At 41.7% G+C, this 15,996-nt stretch overlaps 1 protein-coding gene across 1 annotated transcript in view; it reads right to left on the bottom strand.

Moving 5' to 3' along the window:
* Positions 1 to 15,996, bottom strand: part of LOC149070048 (transient-receptor-potential-like protein) — a 142,655-nt gene that overhangs the window by 15,573 nt on the left and 111,086 nt on the right. Inside the window, exons 4-9 of the mRNA XM_089249747.1 lie at positions 14,496 to 14,707; positions 10,246 to 10,379; positions 9,047 to 9,321; positions 5,557 to 5,777; positions 3,791 to 3,986; positions 2,969 to 3,181 (exon numbers count right to left, since the gene is read on the bottom strand). Coding sequence (XP_089105873.1) covers positions 2,969 to 3,181; positions 3,791 to 3,986; positions 5,557 to 5,777; positions 9,047 to 9,321; positions 10,246 to 10,379; positions 14,496 to 14,707 — 1,251 coding nt within the window. The remainder of the gene's footprint in view (positions 1 to 2,968; positions 3,182 to 3,790; positions 3,987 to 5,556; positions 5,778 to 9,046; positions 9,322 to 10,245; positions 10,380 to 14,495; positions 14,708 to 15,996) is intronic.

Genomic DNA, 15,996 nt, shown 5'->3' with positions numbered 1-15,996 from the left:
ATGACGCTGCATAACAAAAACGCGCGACACCAATATTGCGTAATTAATGTTTATTACGATTAGCGTTACGTGAAACTTATTACTTGACTTGAAATTGATTATCGTTGGAATGTAGTGTACCCCCATAGTTACAAGATATTAATTATCAGATATCATAAAAGGGTGCTTAGATATCGAAATGTAGCAGTTTTATGTGGTACGAAATCGTAATATGAACATTAATTATCTATTGTTTGTGTCGCATTGCAAGTTTTATGTCAACAGGAACTATCTATGCTAGTGGTGAGGTGGTTACAGTGTTACGTGATTCGAAAACTGAGACAAGAAGACGCTTACTTGTGCACCCTGAGTAAAATCGCTTTTCCTGATTTCACAATAGATGGCGTCACTATTCTGACCAATAAAACCAGTCACAACAATTTTTTCCCAACTAAAAACAAAATTGCTAAAAAAAAAATAAAAAAACACAGAAAAATTCACGTTATTATTTACATTGGGTATTTCGATGACTATTGGTCAAGGAGGGAAAAAAAAACCCCTTAAAATCATTCTCATATCAATGAAGATGTTTCAAAGAGCTTAGTGCTCGGTACTTCGCATCAACTAGATCATCTAGCAACGGCAACGGCAAGATGTTTCAAAGTGGGGAAAACAAAGTTCCTAAAGGAAAAAAAAAAGGCAAAATGAAAACGGACACCTGAAAAGGAGGACAAAAGGGCGAATTTTCAAAAATGTAGGAGGGCGTTTGAAATGAAATCAAAAAGGAGGACGCCTGGTAACCGCAGTTGGTTATGTGTAGGGTTACCAACCGTCCTCCTTTTTGACGTAATTTCAAGCGTCGTCCCTCCTTGAAAAATTCGCTCTTTCAGGTTTTCGGAATCATATTTTTCATTTTTTGTCCGGAGAAACTTTCCTTCTACACTTTGAAATATTTCTTCATTGATATGAGTGTTTTTGTGGTTCTCTCTCCCCCCCCCCACACACACACGCATTCACCAAAAGCCGTCGAAATTCCCTGAATTTTTTCTGTTTCTGCGTTCTTTCAGCGGTTATGTTTTAGAGTTGGGGAAAATCATTGTTGCAGCCGGTTTTATGTGTCGGAATAGTGCCGCCATCTATTGGGGAAATTGGAATAAGTGACGTCACTTAGAATACGTCCTCCTTTTCTGTCTTTGGATATGGTAACCCTATCGTGAGTAAGCGTGTAAATTGGTTACGGGCAAGCATTTTTAGCCACGTTGGGCCTCAAACTTTGTCCAGGGGCTCTTGGTGCTATTAAGACGGCCCTGCTGCCAAGACACTAGGTCAGTGAGTGACCAAAAGTGTGACCTAGGAAAATTGCAAGCATGTGAGTGGGCAAAATGAGCGACTTGGAGATTGAGCAAGCATGTAAATAAACAAAGGAGTGATCTACAGACCCAAGTGGTCGCCTGACGTCAAATATGACGTGAAAATTTGGTCATTTTCTCTGAATGACGTCAGTCAAAAAAAAATCCCGTCATTTCAAAGTCATTTGGTGACCACGAACAATAAAGGTCAGGAAATAACGTGATTCTTGATGGCCTTAATGAAATATCAGGTCATTTCATGACCTTATTAGCCATGAAGGTCATGAAATGACGTGATTTTTTATGGCGTAAACGATTTTGCGTCATAAAAATCACAAATTTCTTTCCAACTGAAAAATCACAAATTTCTTTCCAACTGAAAAATTCTGTTCCGGATGAAAATATCAGAATTATCCAAAATGTTTGTTAATGAACCTTCAGAGGGTGTTTCAAAATTACCCTAGGCCTATTCGTTACTGGTTGTCACAAGACAAATGAAGTACTTTTAATTGCGATTTTGTTTTGAATGGAAATGCGAAATTTTTCAATGAGTAATTGTTCATATAAATTTATCAACGTACGTTATATAAATTATAATTGCATCCATATCATGTTTTTTACGGACGATCAGAAGATCTGTGAAATCTGTCAAAAATTCCAAAAATGCAACGAATTCATTGATCTAAAAATAATGAATTTTTTAAAAACTTTTTTTTATTATTACTATATTTTTCATGGATAAAAAAATAAAATAAAACGAAAAAATAACTGCCATCGGCTAAACTCAGCAAGAGATTAAACGGCAATTGTAATATTACTAATCAATACTTTTAAAGTCTTCATTAAATAACACCAGTTGGGTACCGCTACGATAGTGCGATCGGTAAAGGCATGGCGTGAGATACATAGGGGCACTCTGGGAAAAAACCAGGTTCGACTCCAGCCTGCGCCAGAGAGTGATACCTTTTTTTTCCCCGTCTCTTCAAATAGCGCCATCTATCTTCTGAAAGTCTAACTATTTGCTAATGGTCATTTTTGACGTTTCCAAAATGGACATAATGACCATTTTATCACGTCATGTTTGAGACATTTTATGACTTCCAAAAAACGTTTTTATTGACGTCAGGCGACAACTTGGGGAGCGAGAGTGACGTAGAGCGTGCGCAAGCATGCGAATGACAAAAAGAGTGAGCTGTATAGTGTGAAAGTATGCGAATGACGTAAAAGAGTGATCTAGAGCACGGGCAAGCATGTAAATTACCTAGAGCATGTGTAAATGTGTAAATGATCGAAAGAGTCGCGCATAAACCGAGAAACCATGTTATTGAGCGACCAAAAGAGTAACCTACAGCGTGTGCATGTATTTAATTGATGGAAACAATGTGCAAGCATGTTGAATGACCCAAAGAGTGACTTAGAGGAAACAGACGTACTTGAAGGGGGGGGGGAGAGGCCAAGCGGGTTACAGTACAGGGCAGTAAATTCGAGGAAACAGTAATCAAGGAAATTAGACTAGAAAAAGAGAAGGGGGAGGCAAAATTCGTGCAGCCCCACAGGTGGCATAAGCTTAAATGCGCCTCTGGACACCCTGTATCAGAGAAAACTCGAGAGGATAAAATCAATGTTTGGCCCCATCTTACCTTGACCATGGCTCTATCGAAGGTTTTTACACAGCAAACTCGGCGAAGTTTGTCGCACAGCCTGAGGAAAAGATTCTTGATGCCCCTCAAGAAGTAGTAGATGGATTTCGGAGAGATGATCAGATTGAAAGGCGGTGGCAAAGTCGATCCTTCGTCGAAGTAACTCATCCAAAGTTTGGATCGAGCGAATTTCCATTCACGATCCGCGTGGTCCTTTAATGTAAAGCGAAAATATTACATTAAAAAATTGAAGGAATCATTATATTGGAATGCTGTTGGAAAAGTGGCGTGAAAGTTATTCTTACATGAAGAGTGCATTTCTTGGTACAGGACAAAAACATTAGTTAACATTTTTGTCGGTAGAGGACACTACATAGAAGCAAATCACTGGAAATATGCAAATCTGAGTCCTATAAATGCAGGGGGCACGATAAGCGGCTCATTTTTAAACTTTCCCGTTACACGTTCCCACATAACAAGGTTTTCATTCTGATGTTGAACATTGGTGCATAAAACACTATTGGTGAAGTTGTTTTATTTCAGCTACGAATCACTTGCTGCAGCTATACGAACATTTAAGACACAGAAGGGATTAGAGAAACGTTGTGTGAAGGAATTATGGGAGTTGTTTTCATGCAGCGCTCTCTATCGACAAAAATCTGAACCAATTTTTTTCCCGCGTCCAAAAAAACCCCCTTTCGTTAGAATAACTTTTCGCAAACCACATTCAAATCATGCCGATTCTTTTAATTTTTTTGGTTTTTTTTTTAAACTATTTACGAATTTATGTAACACCCTGTATGTAATATGATATATACTCACCTCTATATCTTGAAACGAACGGGACATCATCGCGATAAGCATGTTGATCATGACGGTCATCGCCATGATCATGTAAGCGCCAAGGAGAGCGTGTCCGACCCATTTAGTGAAAGCTTGGTCTCGACGTCCGCTCAGTTCCTTGATTGGAATCACGCCGAACAGCGACCACAACAGCGCCGTGTAACTAGCGTCGATTCTGCAAAAGAAAAAATGCAAACATGCATTAACAAAATGAATTTTGCATGATGAACATATTCAATGACATAGGATGGGGGAAGAATAACGATTTTATATCGACACTGGTGAATTCGTCAATGGCAGCGGTTCCCAACCCTTCATGCTTCAAATATCCCATTTGAGTGAGTAGAGGGTGTTGCGTATCCCCTGCAAATGCGTAGAGGGACTTGCGTACCCCTCTTTAAATGCGGAGAAGGCAGTGGCGGATCGCAGGTCCGTCATTTGGGGGGGGGGGAACTGGTTTTTGAAAATACACTAAAAATGGTATATATATATATATATATACATTGAGTACATGTGCTTTGCCCCCCCCCCCCGGAAAAAGTGAAATGACGGCCATGGCGTATATTTTGGGGGGGGGGGTGCAGATTTCCCAAAATATACCGCCATCTATCATTTGTCACAAAAAGCTAAACCCTACATCATAGTTTCCCAACCTTTTTTGTCCCAACGCCCCCTTCTTCAGAAATTTTTTTCTCCCATCGCCCCCCAACGCAAACTAACCCATAGGATCCTATGTTATATCCGTAGCTTCTACCGCCCCCCGGAACATTCCATCCGCCCCCAGGGGACGTTAACGCCCACGTTGGGAATCACTGCCCTACATAAAAGGCCTGGCCAAACGCCTGAATATACGCAAGCGTATCCGTTGAAATGTGTAGGAGGCTGGCTTATCACACCAGACATGGGCACGTCTAGAAATATGTATAAGACACGCGTATTTCCTCTTAAAATTCGTCAAACGCTTTCGCAATCCTAGTAAATTCTTTCAAGGATTGCATGTCCGTAGAAATGCGCAAGGAGCTTGCTTTCACCCGAGACCAGTGGTTCTAAAAGTGTGCGTCGTGGCTCTTAAGGGCGTCGCGAGGAGTTGACGTAGTTCAGGAGTCTTTAACCGCTGTCACAATGTGGGCCCACATTCGATACTTTAGCCAGGCTCACGGGTCATTATACTACACACGTTATCAAAGGTCTCGACGGGCTACAAGTAACTCGGGTAGGGGTGGGCATGCTTTGTAGATCAACTGGTGTGATTTGTGGCAATTGAGTGCTTTGAAGCGATTCTCTCTAGACAAATTCTGGGGAGCCGCGAATAAACTTTGATAAAGCCAAGGGAACCGTGGGTCGTAAAGTTTGGGAACCACTGCCCTAGATATTATTAGCGTGCGTGCTACCCCCTTCAAATGTGTAGGAGGTTAATTTTTTGTCGGAAATGCGTACGGAGCATGCTTACCACTAGAAATACACAGAAAGGCAAGCGCATCCTCCTCCGGTAATGCATGGGAAGTCTTGCTTAGTCCAAGAAATGCGCAGGAATCTTACGTATTTCATCCAGAAATGCGTATAGGGCTAGCTAATCCCCCCCAGTAATGCGCAGGTTTGCGTGCCCTCTCCAGAAATATATTTTATCCTCAGCCATGCATGCCTTCTCGTACATCGTGTCACAATTAATTCTTTACGCTTTTCCATTGGGGGAACCACTGGTTCCATATGGAAATAAGCATTAGAATAAGTGAGATGATACTTACGTCATGAACGGCTCACTGTTTTGGTTGCACGACGTATGTCCGGCAGTTTCCCCATTCAAGGCTTTCGCAGCGTCGCACTCGTCAAAGTCCGAATACCAGTAGAGCTGGTTCAGGCCACAGGCGAACGACGTCAGGATCAGGAAGAACAGGAACAGAAATTTCGCGATGTCTATTATCATGCATCCGAGAGATATTTGGAGCGGACCAAGGTGAGGATTCGTCTGTCGGAATATATATATATATGTGAACGGCAAATGTGATAAATCCGGTTATTACGCACAATAACCGGCTATTATTCACAATTGCAGAGCATTTTGGTAAATTTGAAAAGTTTTCCCAAATTTATCACTTTTACCGGTGACTATGCACAATAATAATATACTTAAGTGTAGCGTCGTTGTTAAACATGATAAATCGTACTGTATAATATAACACACATGTATTGTATCATTATACGAGGATACGATCGTAAAATGTGTTATCATTATATCGGAGTCCGATTATATTCATTACACATGCCAGACTCATCTGGAATCATATTCATCAGATTCACGAGTTACAACTAGGGTATTATGCATAATAACATATAAAAGGTATAAATTGCAAGAATCTACCAAATTTACTAACGACACTTGGTTATTGTGCATATTCACCGGTAAAAGTGGGAATGTTTTCCGTATTTATCAAATTTACCAAAAACGCTTGGTTATTATGCATATTTGGCAGTAAAAGTGACAAATGTGTCAAATTTACCAAGATGATTGGTAACTACGCATAATAACCGGTTATTATGTATATATAACAACTGATTTATCACATTTACCATACAGATGTGACAAAACTAAACAAATTAAAGTTTACGTTACTTATTCGGTGCATGTTGGCAACTTTTTTTTAATGACCACCAAACATTCGATATTCATCGTAAGTTGCCAAAAATTATCAAAATATCAAAACACAAAAAAAACATGTTGTCAATTGATTATTGAATTAATAAAAGAAAGCAATTATTAATTAATTCAGCAATCTTATTACTGTTTTTCAATTGAGAACAGAGAGCACGTGCTCGATGGGGGGGAATACCCCACAATTCACAATAAGATATCCGGGTTACTAAAAAAGCCAATTGAAGTGAGTTATTGATCGTCAAATGAAGTTGCCAAATTTGGTGATTATGGCGATTTGGCGTTCACTTTAACCGATTCGCTTACAAGCGATTGGCAAGAAATTCGGATGATCTGTGTTTTACGAATAGGCGATAAATATGGTAACCTTGTCCCAACCTAACCTCATATAAGAAAAAGGAAGAGAAAACAGTATAATATAGATTAGTATAAAAGAGATATACTTATCTATTATACTATTATCTCACTCTTTCTTTCTTATCTGTAATACTTACACATAAGAGAGTAGGTACGAAGTATATTTCTTTTTTCAGTCTCGCCTACCTGTTCTCTTTCGCTCTTACACATATATATAGCAGAAGGATACATTACGGAGGTAAAAAGAACTTTTTTATTCGTAGGGTTGCAACAAAGCTGCGCGGTGATGAGGGGAGAGAGGAAAGAAAACAAAGATAACTCATTTGAACTTGTTCCACTTGCGTTTGGACACAATATTGCGTCCTTGATCGTGAAGTGGTTAACCCGAATAATAGTTAACTCCACCGCTAAAATGAGAAAGAATGAGAGTACTCGTCAAGACAAACAATTTTTACAATGCAACCTTGGTTCGCAAATGACATTCGGGGAGGGGGGAGATGCGTCCCCACTGTGGAAGTTGCCAAAATATGCAACATCGCTCACGTAACGAGGTGTGACTGGGAATTTTTTCCCCTCCCAGTCACAAGCAATTGAGGAAGGGAAAAAATATCGTCTTCTTCCTTCTAACTACGTAAGTGGGGAAAGTATTTTTACCTCTCACTCTCAGGGGTACTTTAGAACAAGGGTGTTCAACCAGCACCTCCTAGAGATAGAAGTCCTCCGCAGTCTGCTTGTGACGTCAGTAAGTAGTCCATTTTCCCTCAGAATATTCAGGGGAAAAAAATTCCCTGCTCGAGCCAGTATCAATGTTGTGAGGAAAAGAAATGATCGGGCTCAGAATTGGCGATTTCTATGCTCCCACATCCGATCACCATGCGGTATTTGTGAGCCAGCCAGAAAGGTTCTACGCCAATATAAGAAGAAACGGAATAGGATGCTGTGTTTCAAAATGTGGCAAACTTGCTAGATAGTCTGAATGACGTTTATGGCAAACAGTGCGGAGGCGTTCCATCTCTAGGCTCAACACCTTTGGAAAGTGTGGGCCACTTTAATTTTTTTTGAATATTTGTCGTGGGCCACTTAAGTGATCCGTAAATGTGCTGTTGGTCACCCGCGCTGTGCTGCGAGAGTCACATTTAGGTGAGAAATGTGCCGCGAGACAAATCTGGAAATGTGCTGTGGGTCACTTATGTGATCTGTAACTCCAGCGGATGACTTGAGTGATCTGTGAATGTACCGCAGGAGACTCAAGTGCTCTGAAACTATGCCGCAGATTACTCAAGTGATTTGTAAATAGGCCGCAGGCCACTTAAGTGATCTAGGTATGTACCGCAGGCCACTTAAGTGATGTGGAGGCCACTTAAGCTGCATCGCGGGTCACTTGAGTGATCTGAAATGCCCCGCGGAAGTGATCTGGGAATGTGCCGCTTGTCAGCGATGTGTAACTGCAGTATGGTTCACTTAAATGATGTGAAACTGCACCATGGGTTGCTTAAGTTATCTGTAAATGTGCCCCAGGTCACTCGAGTCATCAATAATTGCGCTGCGGGTCAGTCAGGTAGGTGATTTTGGGATGTGCTGCAGACCAGTGAAGTAATGTGAAACTGCACTGTGGATCATTTAAGTGATCTATACATGTACCGCGGAGCCACTTAAGTGATATAGGAATGTACCGCGGGCAACTTAAGTGATGTGGAACTGCATCGCGGGTCATTTGAATGATCTGAAAATGTGCTGTGGGCCACTTAGGTATTCTGGAACCGTGCTACGAATCACCGAAGTGATCTGAGAATGTACCGCGGGCCACGTGAGGGATGTGAAACTACGCCACAGTTGACTTGAGCAGTCTGTAAATGTGTCAATTAGTTCAATTTTACAAAATTAGGTTTGACGTCGCGGGAAACTTCAGACGATTCCGAGGGCTACATTACGCCCGCGGGTCATGGGTTGAGCATTTATGCCACGTCTCTTTTTTTTTTTTTAACGGCACCGGTGGCTCAAATCGCCTGTTAACATGAGCTGCCCGTAAAAGTCATTTGCAATCCTCGCAAAAATCGTTCGTCTTGTCGCATACCATATAATTCTACCCCACACCCCTCTCTCTCTCTCTCTCTCATTTTGGTGGCAGGGTCTTGGAGCACCCTGCGTACCACCACCACCACAATTGCGCCAGGATTAATCCCGATCTTAAGAATAACGAGTGTCGCTACAAAGTGTCGAGCACCTACCTGGAAAAGGTAAATGATTCTGGCAAAGCTGAAGACGTTAGCAACGGCGAAGACACCCTCCGCTATGAGGGTCGGGTCGTTTTCTGGCCACTGATGTCTCTCGAGGACGGGCGGCCCGTACTTGTTACTGTGGACTTGGAGGAAAGCTACCGCCTTCAACGAGAACGTCGACAGGTATAAGGACAACATGATGAAGTCCAGCCAGTTCCACCACTGACGTACGTAGGCCTTCAGTCCTTCTTCCCACAGTTGTTTACATTCTGCCCAAACCATGCCTGTTGATATGATTGTTAAACAGGAAAAACAAACAGTGAGTCATAATTGAATCATTTGGATCCATGAACGATTAAGTACAGGGTGTCCAATAAATGCGTAAATGGCTTAAAAATTCGTATATTTGAATGCGGTTTGCGGAAAAGTTCTTCCCGCGAACGGGGGGATTTTTTTTCTTTTTCATACAGAAAAAAAAAATTAAGTTCAAATTTTTGTCGATAGAGGACCACTGCATGAACGCAAACACTGGAAATACAGTCGAATCCCGTTTTAACGAATACCGTTATAGTGGAAATCTCGTTTTAACGAGCACTTTTCTAATCCTCCAGATAAGTTTACATAGGAACAATGCGAAAAACATGGAATTCCTTTATAACGTTTATTCGGTATAACGAAGTGACTTCTTCGGTCTCTTGGAGTTCGTTATAACGGGATTCGACCGCACATGCGAATAATAAGGCCTGTAAACAGTTCGTTTCTGAATTTTCCTATTTCAGGCGCTTCCATAAGGTTTTCTTCATCGTGATGCTGATTGGAGGATAACGGTGTTGACACTTCACACAAGTTTACACACTATAGGTAAAGCTGTTTTGCCTCATGCTATGAATAGCCGGCAGAAACTACTTTATGAACGTTTTCAACGCGGAACAGATTTAAGAAAGGCTCTGATATCCGATCACTTCTACCAGCCTTCCATGCAGTGCCCTCCATCGACTAAAATTTGAAGTAATTAAAAAAAAATTCCCTTCGGTGAGAATAATTACAATTTCTTACGTGTTATTATTATATTACTTATTATGGTCTAGCAATTATGCCTTGCATTCCTTACAATTCCATTTCCTTCAATTTATATGAATTTTTAAACTATTTACGAATTTATGTGATGCCATGCATACATACATATAAGCTGCTGATGCAATGCTTACCCGATACCCAGAAAAAAATAAGCCACTCTACGGGAGACGGAGGGGGACCCCGGATGTTCTGTCTCGATCTTTCACTTCCTTCCGTTCGGGTAGAAGCAAGAACCAGTAGGAGTAGGAAACAGCCAAATGATGCACTGTGGACGACAACAACAACAAGTAAAATGTTTTCAAATATTTCTGACGTGAAACAACAACAATAGCAACTATTTTCCATCTATAATTTTTAGGTGCCAATATAGAGGTGCCATCTATTTTTTTCTTTCTAACAGAGATTGAACATCTTTGATCTCCCTTGAAAGTCATTCAAGGATAGCAATCATTCCTAAATGGTGCATCCAGTGCCGTCTTAACGCATGGGCCTACAAGGCACGGCCCGGGGGGGGGGGGGCCTCACAAAAATGTGATCCGATTGAAATTTTCTAGGATTTACCAGGTAGGGCCTCCGGAAAACCACTTGTCCCGGGGGCCCACGATACTCTTATGACGGCCCTGGGTGCATCAAGAGTTTAGTTAGTGGAACATGTGAAATATTTAGGGGGGGAAATAAATTGAAATTTGTGATAAGGCTGTCATTCCTAGTCAGTGTCTCAAGTCACTTCAGGGAGCTTCAAAGTTTTTCGAGATCATGCTGGGGTGTCGCAAACGTGGAAAGTTTGGGAATTTCTGGCGTGTAAGGGTGAAATTCTGGTCTTGTCTTTATCAAAACAGGAAGAGATTTATATCGGACTCCACACGAAGAAGGGTTAAGGACTTTACACACCCAAGGAAGGTCTATGCACTGGGAAGGATTGTACAGAGGGAAGAAGAATGGAGGACTACGCACAAACGGACGGATTGTAAAGAACCATAAACAAAAGGATGTATTATACAGTTGTTTTTTTATGAGGAAGGACTATACAAGGAACGATTATAAAGGAATTTACACAAGGTAGAACTATATGCGGAAGGAAAATGAAGGGCCCAACATAGGAAAGGTAAAGGAAGGACAAGGAGGGATTGTCTTTTATATAGACAGTGTACAGACACATGGAAGAAAAAAGACAATACGCACGTCGTCCCAAAACATGAGAGGGTGCACATTAAAACAAACGATTTTTCCGAAGTAACCCATTACTTCACCATATCGCTATTTACTGCCATTAGTGAGGTGGGTTGCAAATGAAGGTGCTGTCTATATCGGTGGTTGCCTCTAGCTCGTTAGGGAAAATATCTTATCTATACCCTCCCTCGGATTCGAACCCGTGACCACGACAGCAACCTTCGCTGCGGTAGACGAACATCTTACCATCACGCCACTCGGACGACCCGAATTCACCCAGGTTCCCAACCCACTTATTCGAAAGGCACGTGCAGTTCCCTACGTCAGAAGTCAGCAAAATATGACAATCTTGCTTACATCATGAGGAGCAACAGGGATTCACACATCAGGTGATAGGGAAAGAGTTTCTATTTTTTTTCCCTTTCAGTAGCAGAGAATTATGAAGTGAGAAGAACACTATCATCTTTTTTCCCCCCTCTCCAACGGGGAAAATATGTCTCCCTTTCATTTCTAGGGTTACTTTAGAAACTTTTTTTCTTCTTATTTTGGCGCCAACGGCTTAAATTGCATGATAGCCTGCGCTGACCAAAAAAAGTCATTTACGACCCTGTGCTTCATTGCAAAAATTATTCGTCCAGACGTGCACTCTATCAGCCCTCTCATTTTATCTATATTTCATTTCTCATTCTCATTTTATCTAGATAGGATACTGGGAAACCCCACCTGCGTACGTATTCACGTCATTGCCAGTTTTTGTGAGATATAACCATCCTTGTTTCATTCAGCATTTTCCTTATCTCTTCAGCAGCAGCACGTCTGAGTATCTCCCCCCAGGCATTGCTAGAGAACCTACTTTTACCTTCCGAGAAGAAAAAAAGGTATGAGAAAACCATCGAAAAGATCGTGTATTGATCACTGAACTCATTCCCACTTTTATCCGCCATTTACTCATTTCAAAAGAACATTCATTCCACCCCCTTTTCATTTCATCGATATTTCTCACATTTTTTGCTCATAGACAATATCAACATATTCATTCCGTTGAAAAGCCGGTATCGTAGATGTTCATTCTTCCTAATACAGTCAACGCCGCTTAATATGATCACATCGGGGATTTCTGATAATAATAACCAAATGATAACTATATCCGAAAAGTTCCGTTTGTAAGATGATCACAAATCCCGTTTCGTTGGACGGGACGTATGGTAAACAGATATTGGTAAACTGATACAACTGTTTTTCTTTCCCACATAATTGGTTGCAAAATGTTCAATCGTTTCTACTTTTTTTAATTCTATTTTTAAAACGTGACCCCTTTATGAGAGAATCGTAACGATAGTTATATATTGTACGGGGATATAGTAAGGAGAGTCCCTAGGCCACATTTTGCCATTTTGCTGGTGAACCGTTGATCCTAGAGTCATACTTCCAATCAGGAACAAAGCCTCCTGTGGACCTCAGATACGTCATTCGTATTGCAAGGGGTTGTAGAGGTATCAAAATAAAAAAAAAATAACTTTTATACGGACACCCTGTTCTCAAAAATACAATTAGAAAGGTGCTGCCCTGTGTCTCCTGAGGCCAACGAAAAACAATTCCAGCAAAAACTAACTGACAAAGCTTTCCATCATGCTTTTTTTCACAAATTTTTAAATTCAAATATCTCAGTGAATATTGCACTTACAAGTAAATGTTGAATTTTTTTTTGTTGGAATCAGAAGAGACAGGAAACGACTTTGTAATTGGATTTTCGAGGACAGGGTGTCCGTATAAAAGTTATTTTTATTTTATTTTGATACCTATACAACCCCTTGCAATATGAATCACGTGTCTGAGGTCCACGCTTTATTTGGACGCTTTTTTCTAGTCGAAAGTCAGCCTCGTACTCGTCTGGTTAACGTTTGTCACTTAGACACGTCTATCTTCTGATTTTGCTCATTTGGTCTCCGTCGATATTACTCTACTCACCAGTCAGGCCTCGGCACTAAAAGATTCAAAGAATCGATCACCAAAGAAGCATTCAACAGATATAGTAAGACTCTGCGCCGTTCACATGACTTGATAGGCTTGACGCCAACCTCTTCGATTTCATAGAAGAGGTGGATAGATTGTCAATAGTTTGGGCCGTGCACATGACTCGTGGCGTTTGAACCAACGTCTTCAATGCACACGTGGATCCCCGAGAGCTTGCGCCTTTCACATGAGTCGTAAGACTTGGCGCAAAGCAAGTTTCTTCGATGAACAGGCGAAAGGCGGATCCTTAACAGCCTGCACCGTCCACGTGATTCTCGAGGCTAGACGAAACGCAAGCCTCTTCCATGGACAGACAAGATGCGGACCCCTCAGAAACTCCGCTGTCCAAGTGACTCGATAGGACTAACGAAAAGCTTTACATCAAGCCTGACACTTAGAGGGTGGAGGGGTGGATCCTCAAGATCCTGCACCGTTCACATGACTCGTGAAGCTTGACGCAATGCAAACCTTTTCGATGTACATACGAGAGGTAGATACTCAAGCCTTTGCCGTCTACGTAAGATTCGTGAGTAGACGTATATCTTCCAATGTGCAGATAAGAGGTTGATAGTACAAATCAAAAGACCTGTACTATCTCAAAGTCTGTACTATCCACACAAATGGTGAGGAGGACGGAAACCTCTTCGATGAGATATGAAACCTCTGCGACAAGAGGTGATTTCTCAAGAGGCAGCGCCATCCACATGACTTGTGAGACGTCAAAAAAACCTCTTCGACGTACAGAAAGATGTGAATCCTCAAGAGAGCCTGCATCGTCCACATGAGTCATGAGGCTTGACGCAAACCTCTCTAATTTTTCAGACGAAAGGTGGATCCTCAAGAGCCACTAACTCATCAGGAACGCCTTGTCTGATTTTTGCCCGTCAATTGTCAACTCGTCCAAATTACTCGAAAATCCAGAAAATCTCACGAATAGCGAGGACCTACCTAATGACTCCCGGGGTTCCACCCGATGAACAGAAAGTCAAAGGAATTCACGCGCCTAACCTCCCTAGTTCCTATGGGGAGTTGCAGAGCCCCGATGAGCTTTGCAGACTTTTCGGATCCATCTGAGTCAAAGCTTGATGACTGGCGACTGTGTGATGTAGGATAAAACTCGTTTTGGGTACGAGAGTGATCGGACGAGGGGAAAAGAGACTGATTGTATTCGTAGAAATGTGTGAAAGGTGCGTCTTACCTGTGGTAGATGAATTTCATGAAAGGGGATCGAACTAATATCCCCAGCTTCGATCTCGGACACAACAGGTAGAAGAGGGATATTGCCGGAATGCATGCGATGACACCACAGCACAGCAGAATCTTGATCAATCCGTTCCTTCTGCGCCAAACTGGGAACCCTTCGTACCAGATGGATGTCAGAAGTTGCTGGCAGTTCGGGTGGGCTACAAACTGAGCGAAAGAAAGATAATATAAATAGATGCATCAGTTCGAGGGCAACATATATTGATTGATTACATTTCAACATATATTGATACATATTCATTGATTCTCTTGTACAGTGAGTCTTTCGAGGACGACAATAGATTTCTGAACGCCCCCCTTGGGAAGAGGGTCTACTATTTCGTTATCCAGAGACACGAAGTAGAATTCTCCAGGAATAACAATTATTTGCTGAATTTGCCATCTTTCCGCAAATTGATTTTTGTCCTTACGTCGTCTTCTTACGTATTTTGTCTTGGCTATTTTAAAGAATGTCAAACCATGCTGAAGACGCCAAAGCGGAAACGAATTGTTGTGCAATTGCGAAAAAGATTGTTTGGATCACCTCACCCAAAAAGAAAGAATATCATCATTCAATTATTGAAGCCACACAAAATGATTAAAAATGACAACAGTTGGCTACTCATTGACGGCTAGGTATCGTTTCATCCTTTCACGATTCATCCTCCAGTCAAAATAGCGCCGTTTCCTCACCAGTTTGATGAAGTGTGCCTGATTCTGATCTTCTCTTTTAGATGCCCTTTCAGTCCCTTTTCTTTCTGTTCTACAGCCCCCCCCCCTTCCACCTTGAAATCAAAGAATAGATGACCTCATAACTTTAAATTTAGATATTCTTGCCCTGCGGCAGAGTCTGGTCCGATGACGATTCATGAGCACCGCGTGGAGACCTCGCGATGCGAGTCTGACACCACGACCACAAAGCGGCCAGAGTAATGAACGGTGGCCATCTTGAGAGGATTTCTAAAGACTTTTCACTCTTGTACCCTCCATAGCAGTGAACCCCAAGTAAGAAGGGTCATTTCGGAATACCTCACAGGTACCTAGGTTCATGGAAGTCACCGTCAATCACGGACACGGAAGATTACCGCACAGCCCAGGACGAGTTGCCAAGACGTAACTTAATAAATTGTGTCGTGGGATAATGAGATCCAGGGGGAAAGACCTATGGGTAAATGGGTGTGGGGGCCTGGGGTAAAAAAATCAAGAATGAAAAGGATCACATTGGAGCAAGAGATCCGTTTTAAATTAGGACTGGGAGTAAAAAAGCCGATGGGTTATGACTATGATGGCAAAAGGTCCGTTTTAAATTAGGACTGGACAAAACCCAAGGGTGTAGGACCATTGGGGTAAGGGACTTTTTTTGAATTTCTATGGACCATAGGCGGAGATGGACTTGGAAGTCTGGGGGGGGCACGGTCATTATTACTTGGGGGGGGGAAACGATGATGTCAATTCAT

The sequence above is a fragment of the Pholcus phalangioides genome, unplaced genomic scaffold (genome assembly GCF_987345545.1).
Source record: "Pholcus phalangioides strain wild (caught in Gottingen) unplaced genomic scaffold, Ppha-v1.0 ptg000022l_1, whole genome shotgun sequence".
NCBI classification, from domain to species: domain Eukaryota; kingdom Metazoa; phylum Arthropoda; class Arachnida; order Araneae; family Pholcidae; genus Pholcus; species Pholcus phalangioides.
Note: the sequence above shows the minus strand (reverse complement) of the source record. Positions and strands in the feature narration are given on the sequence as shown.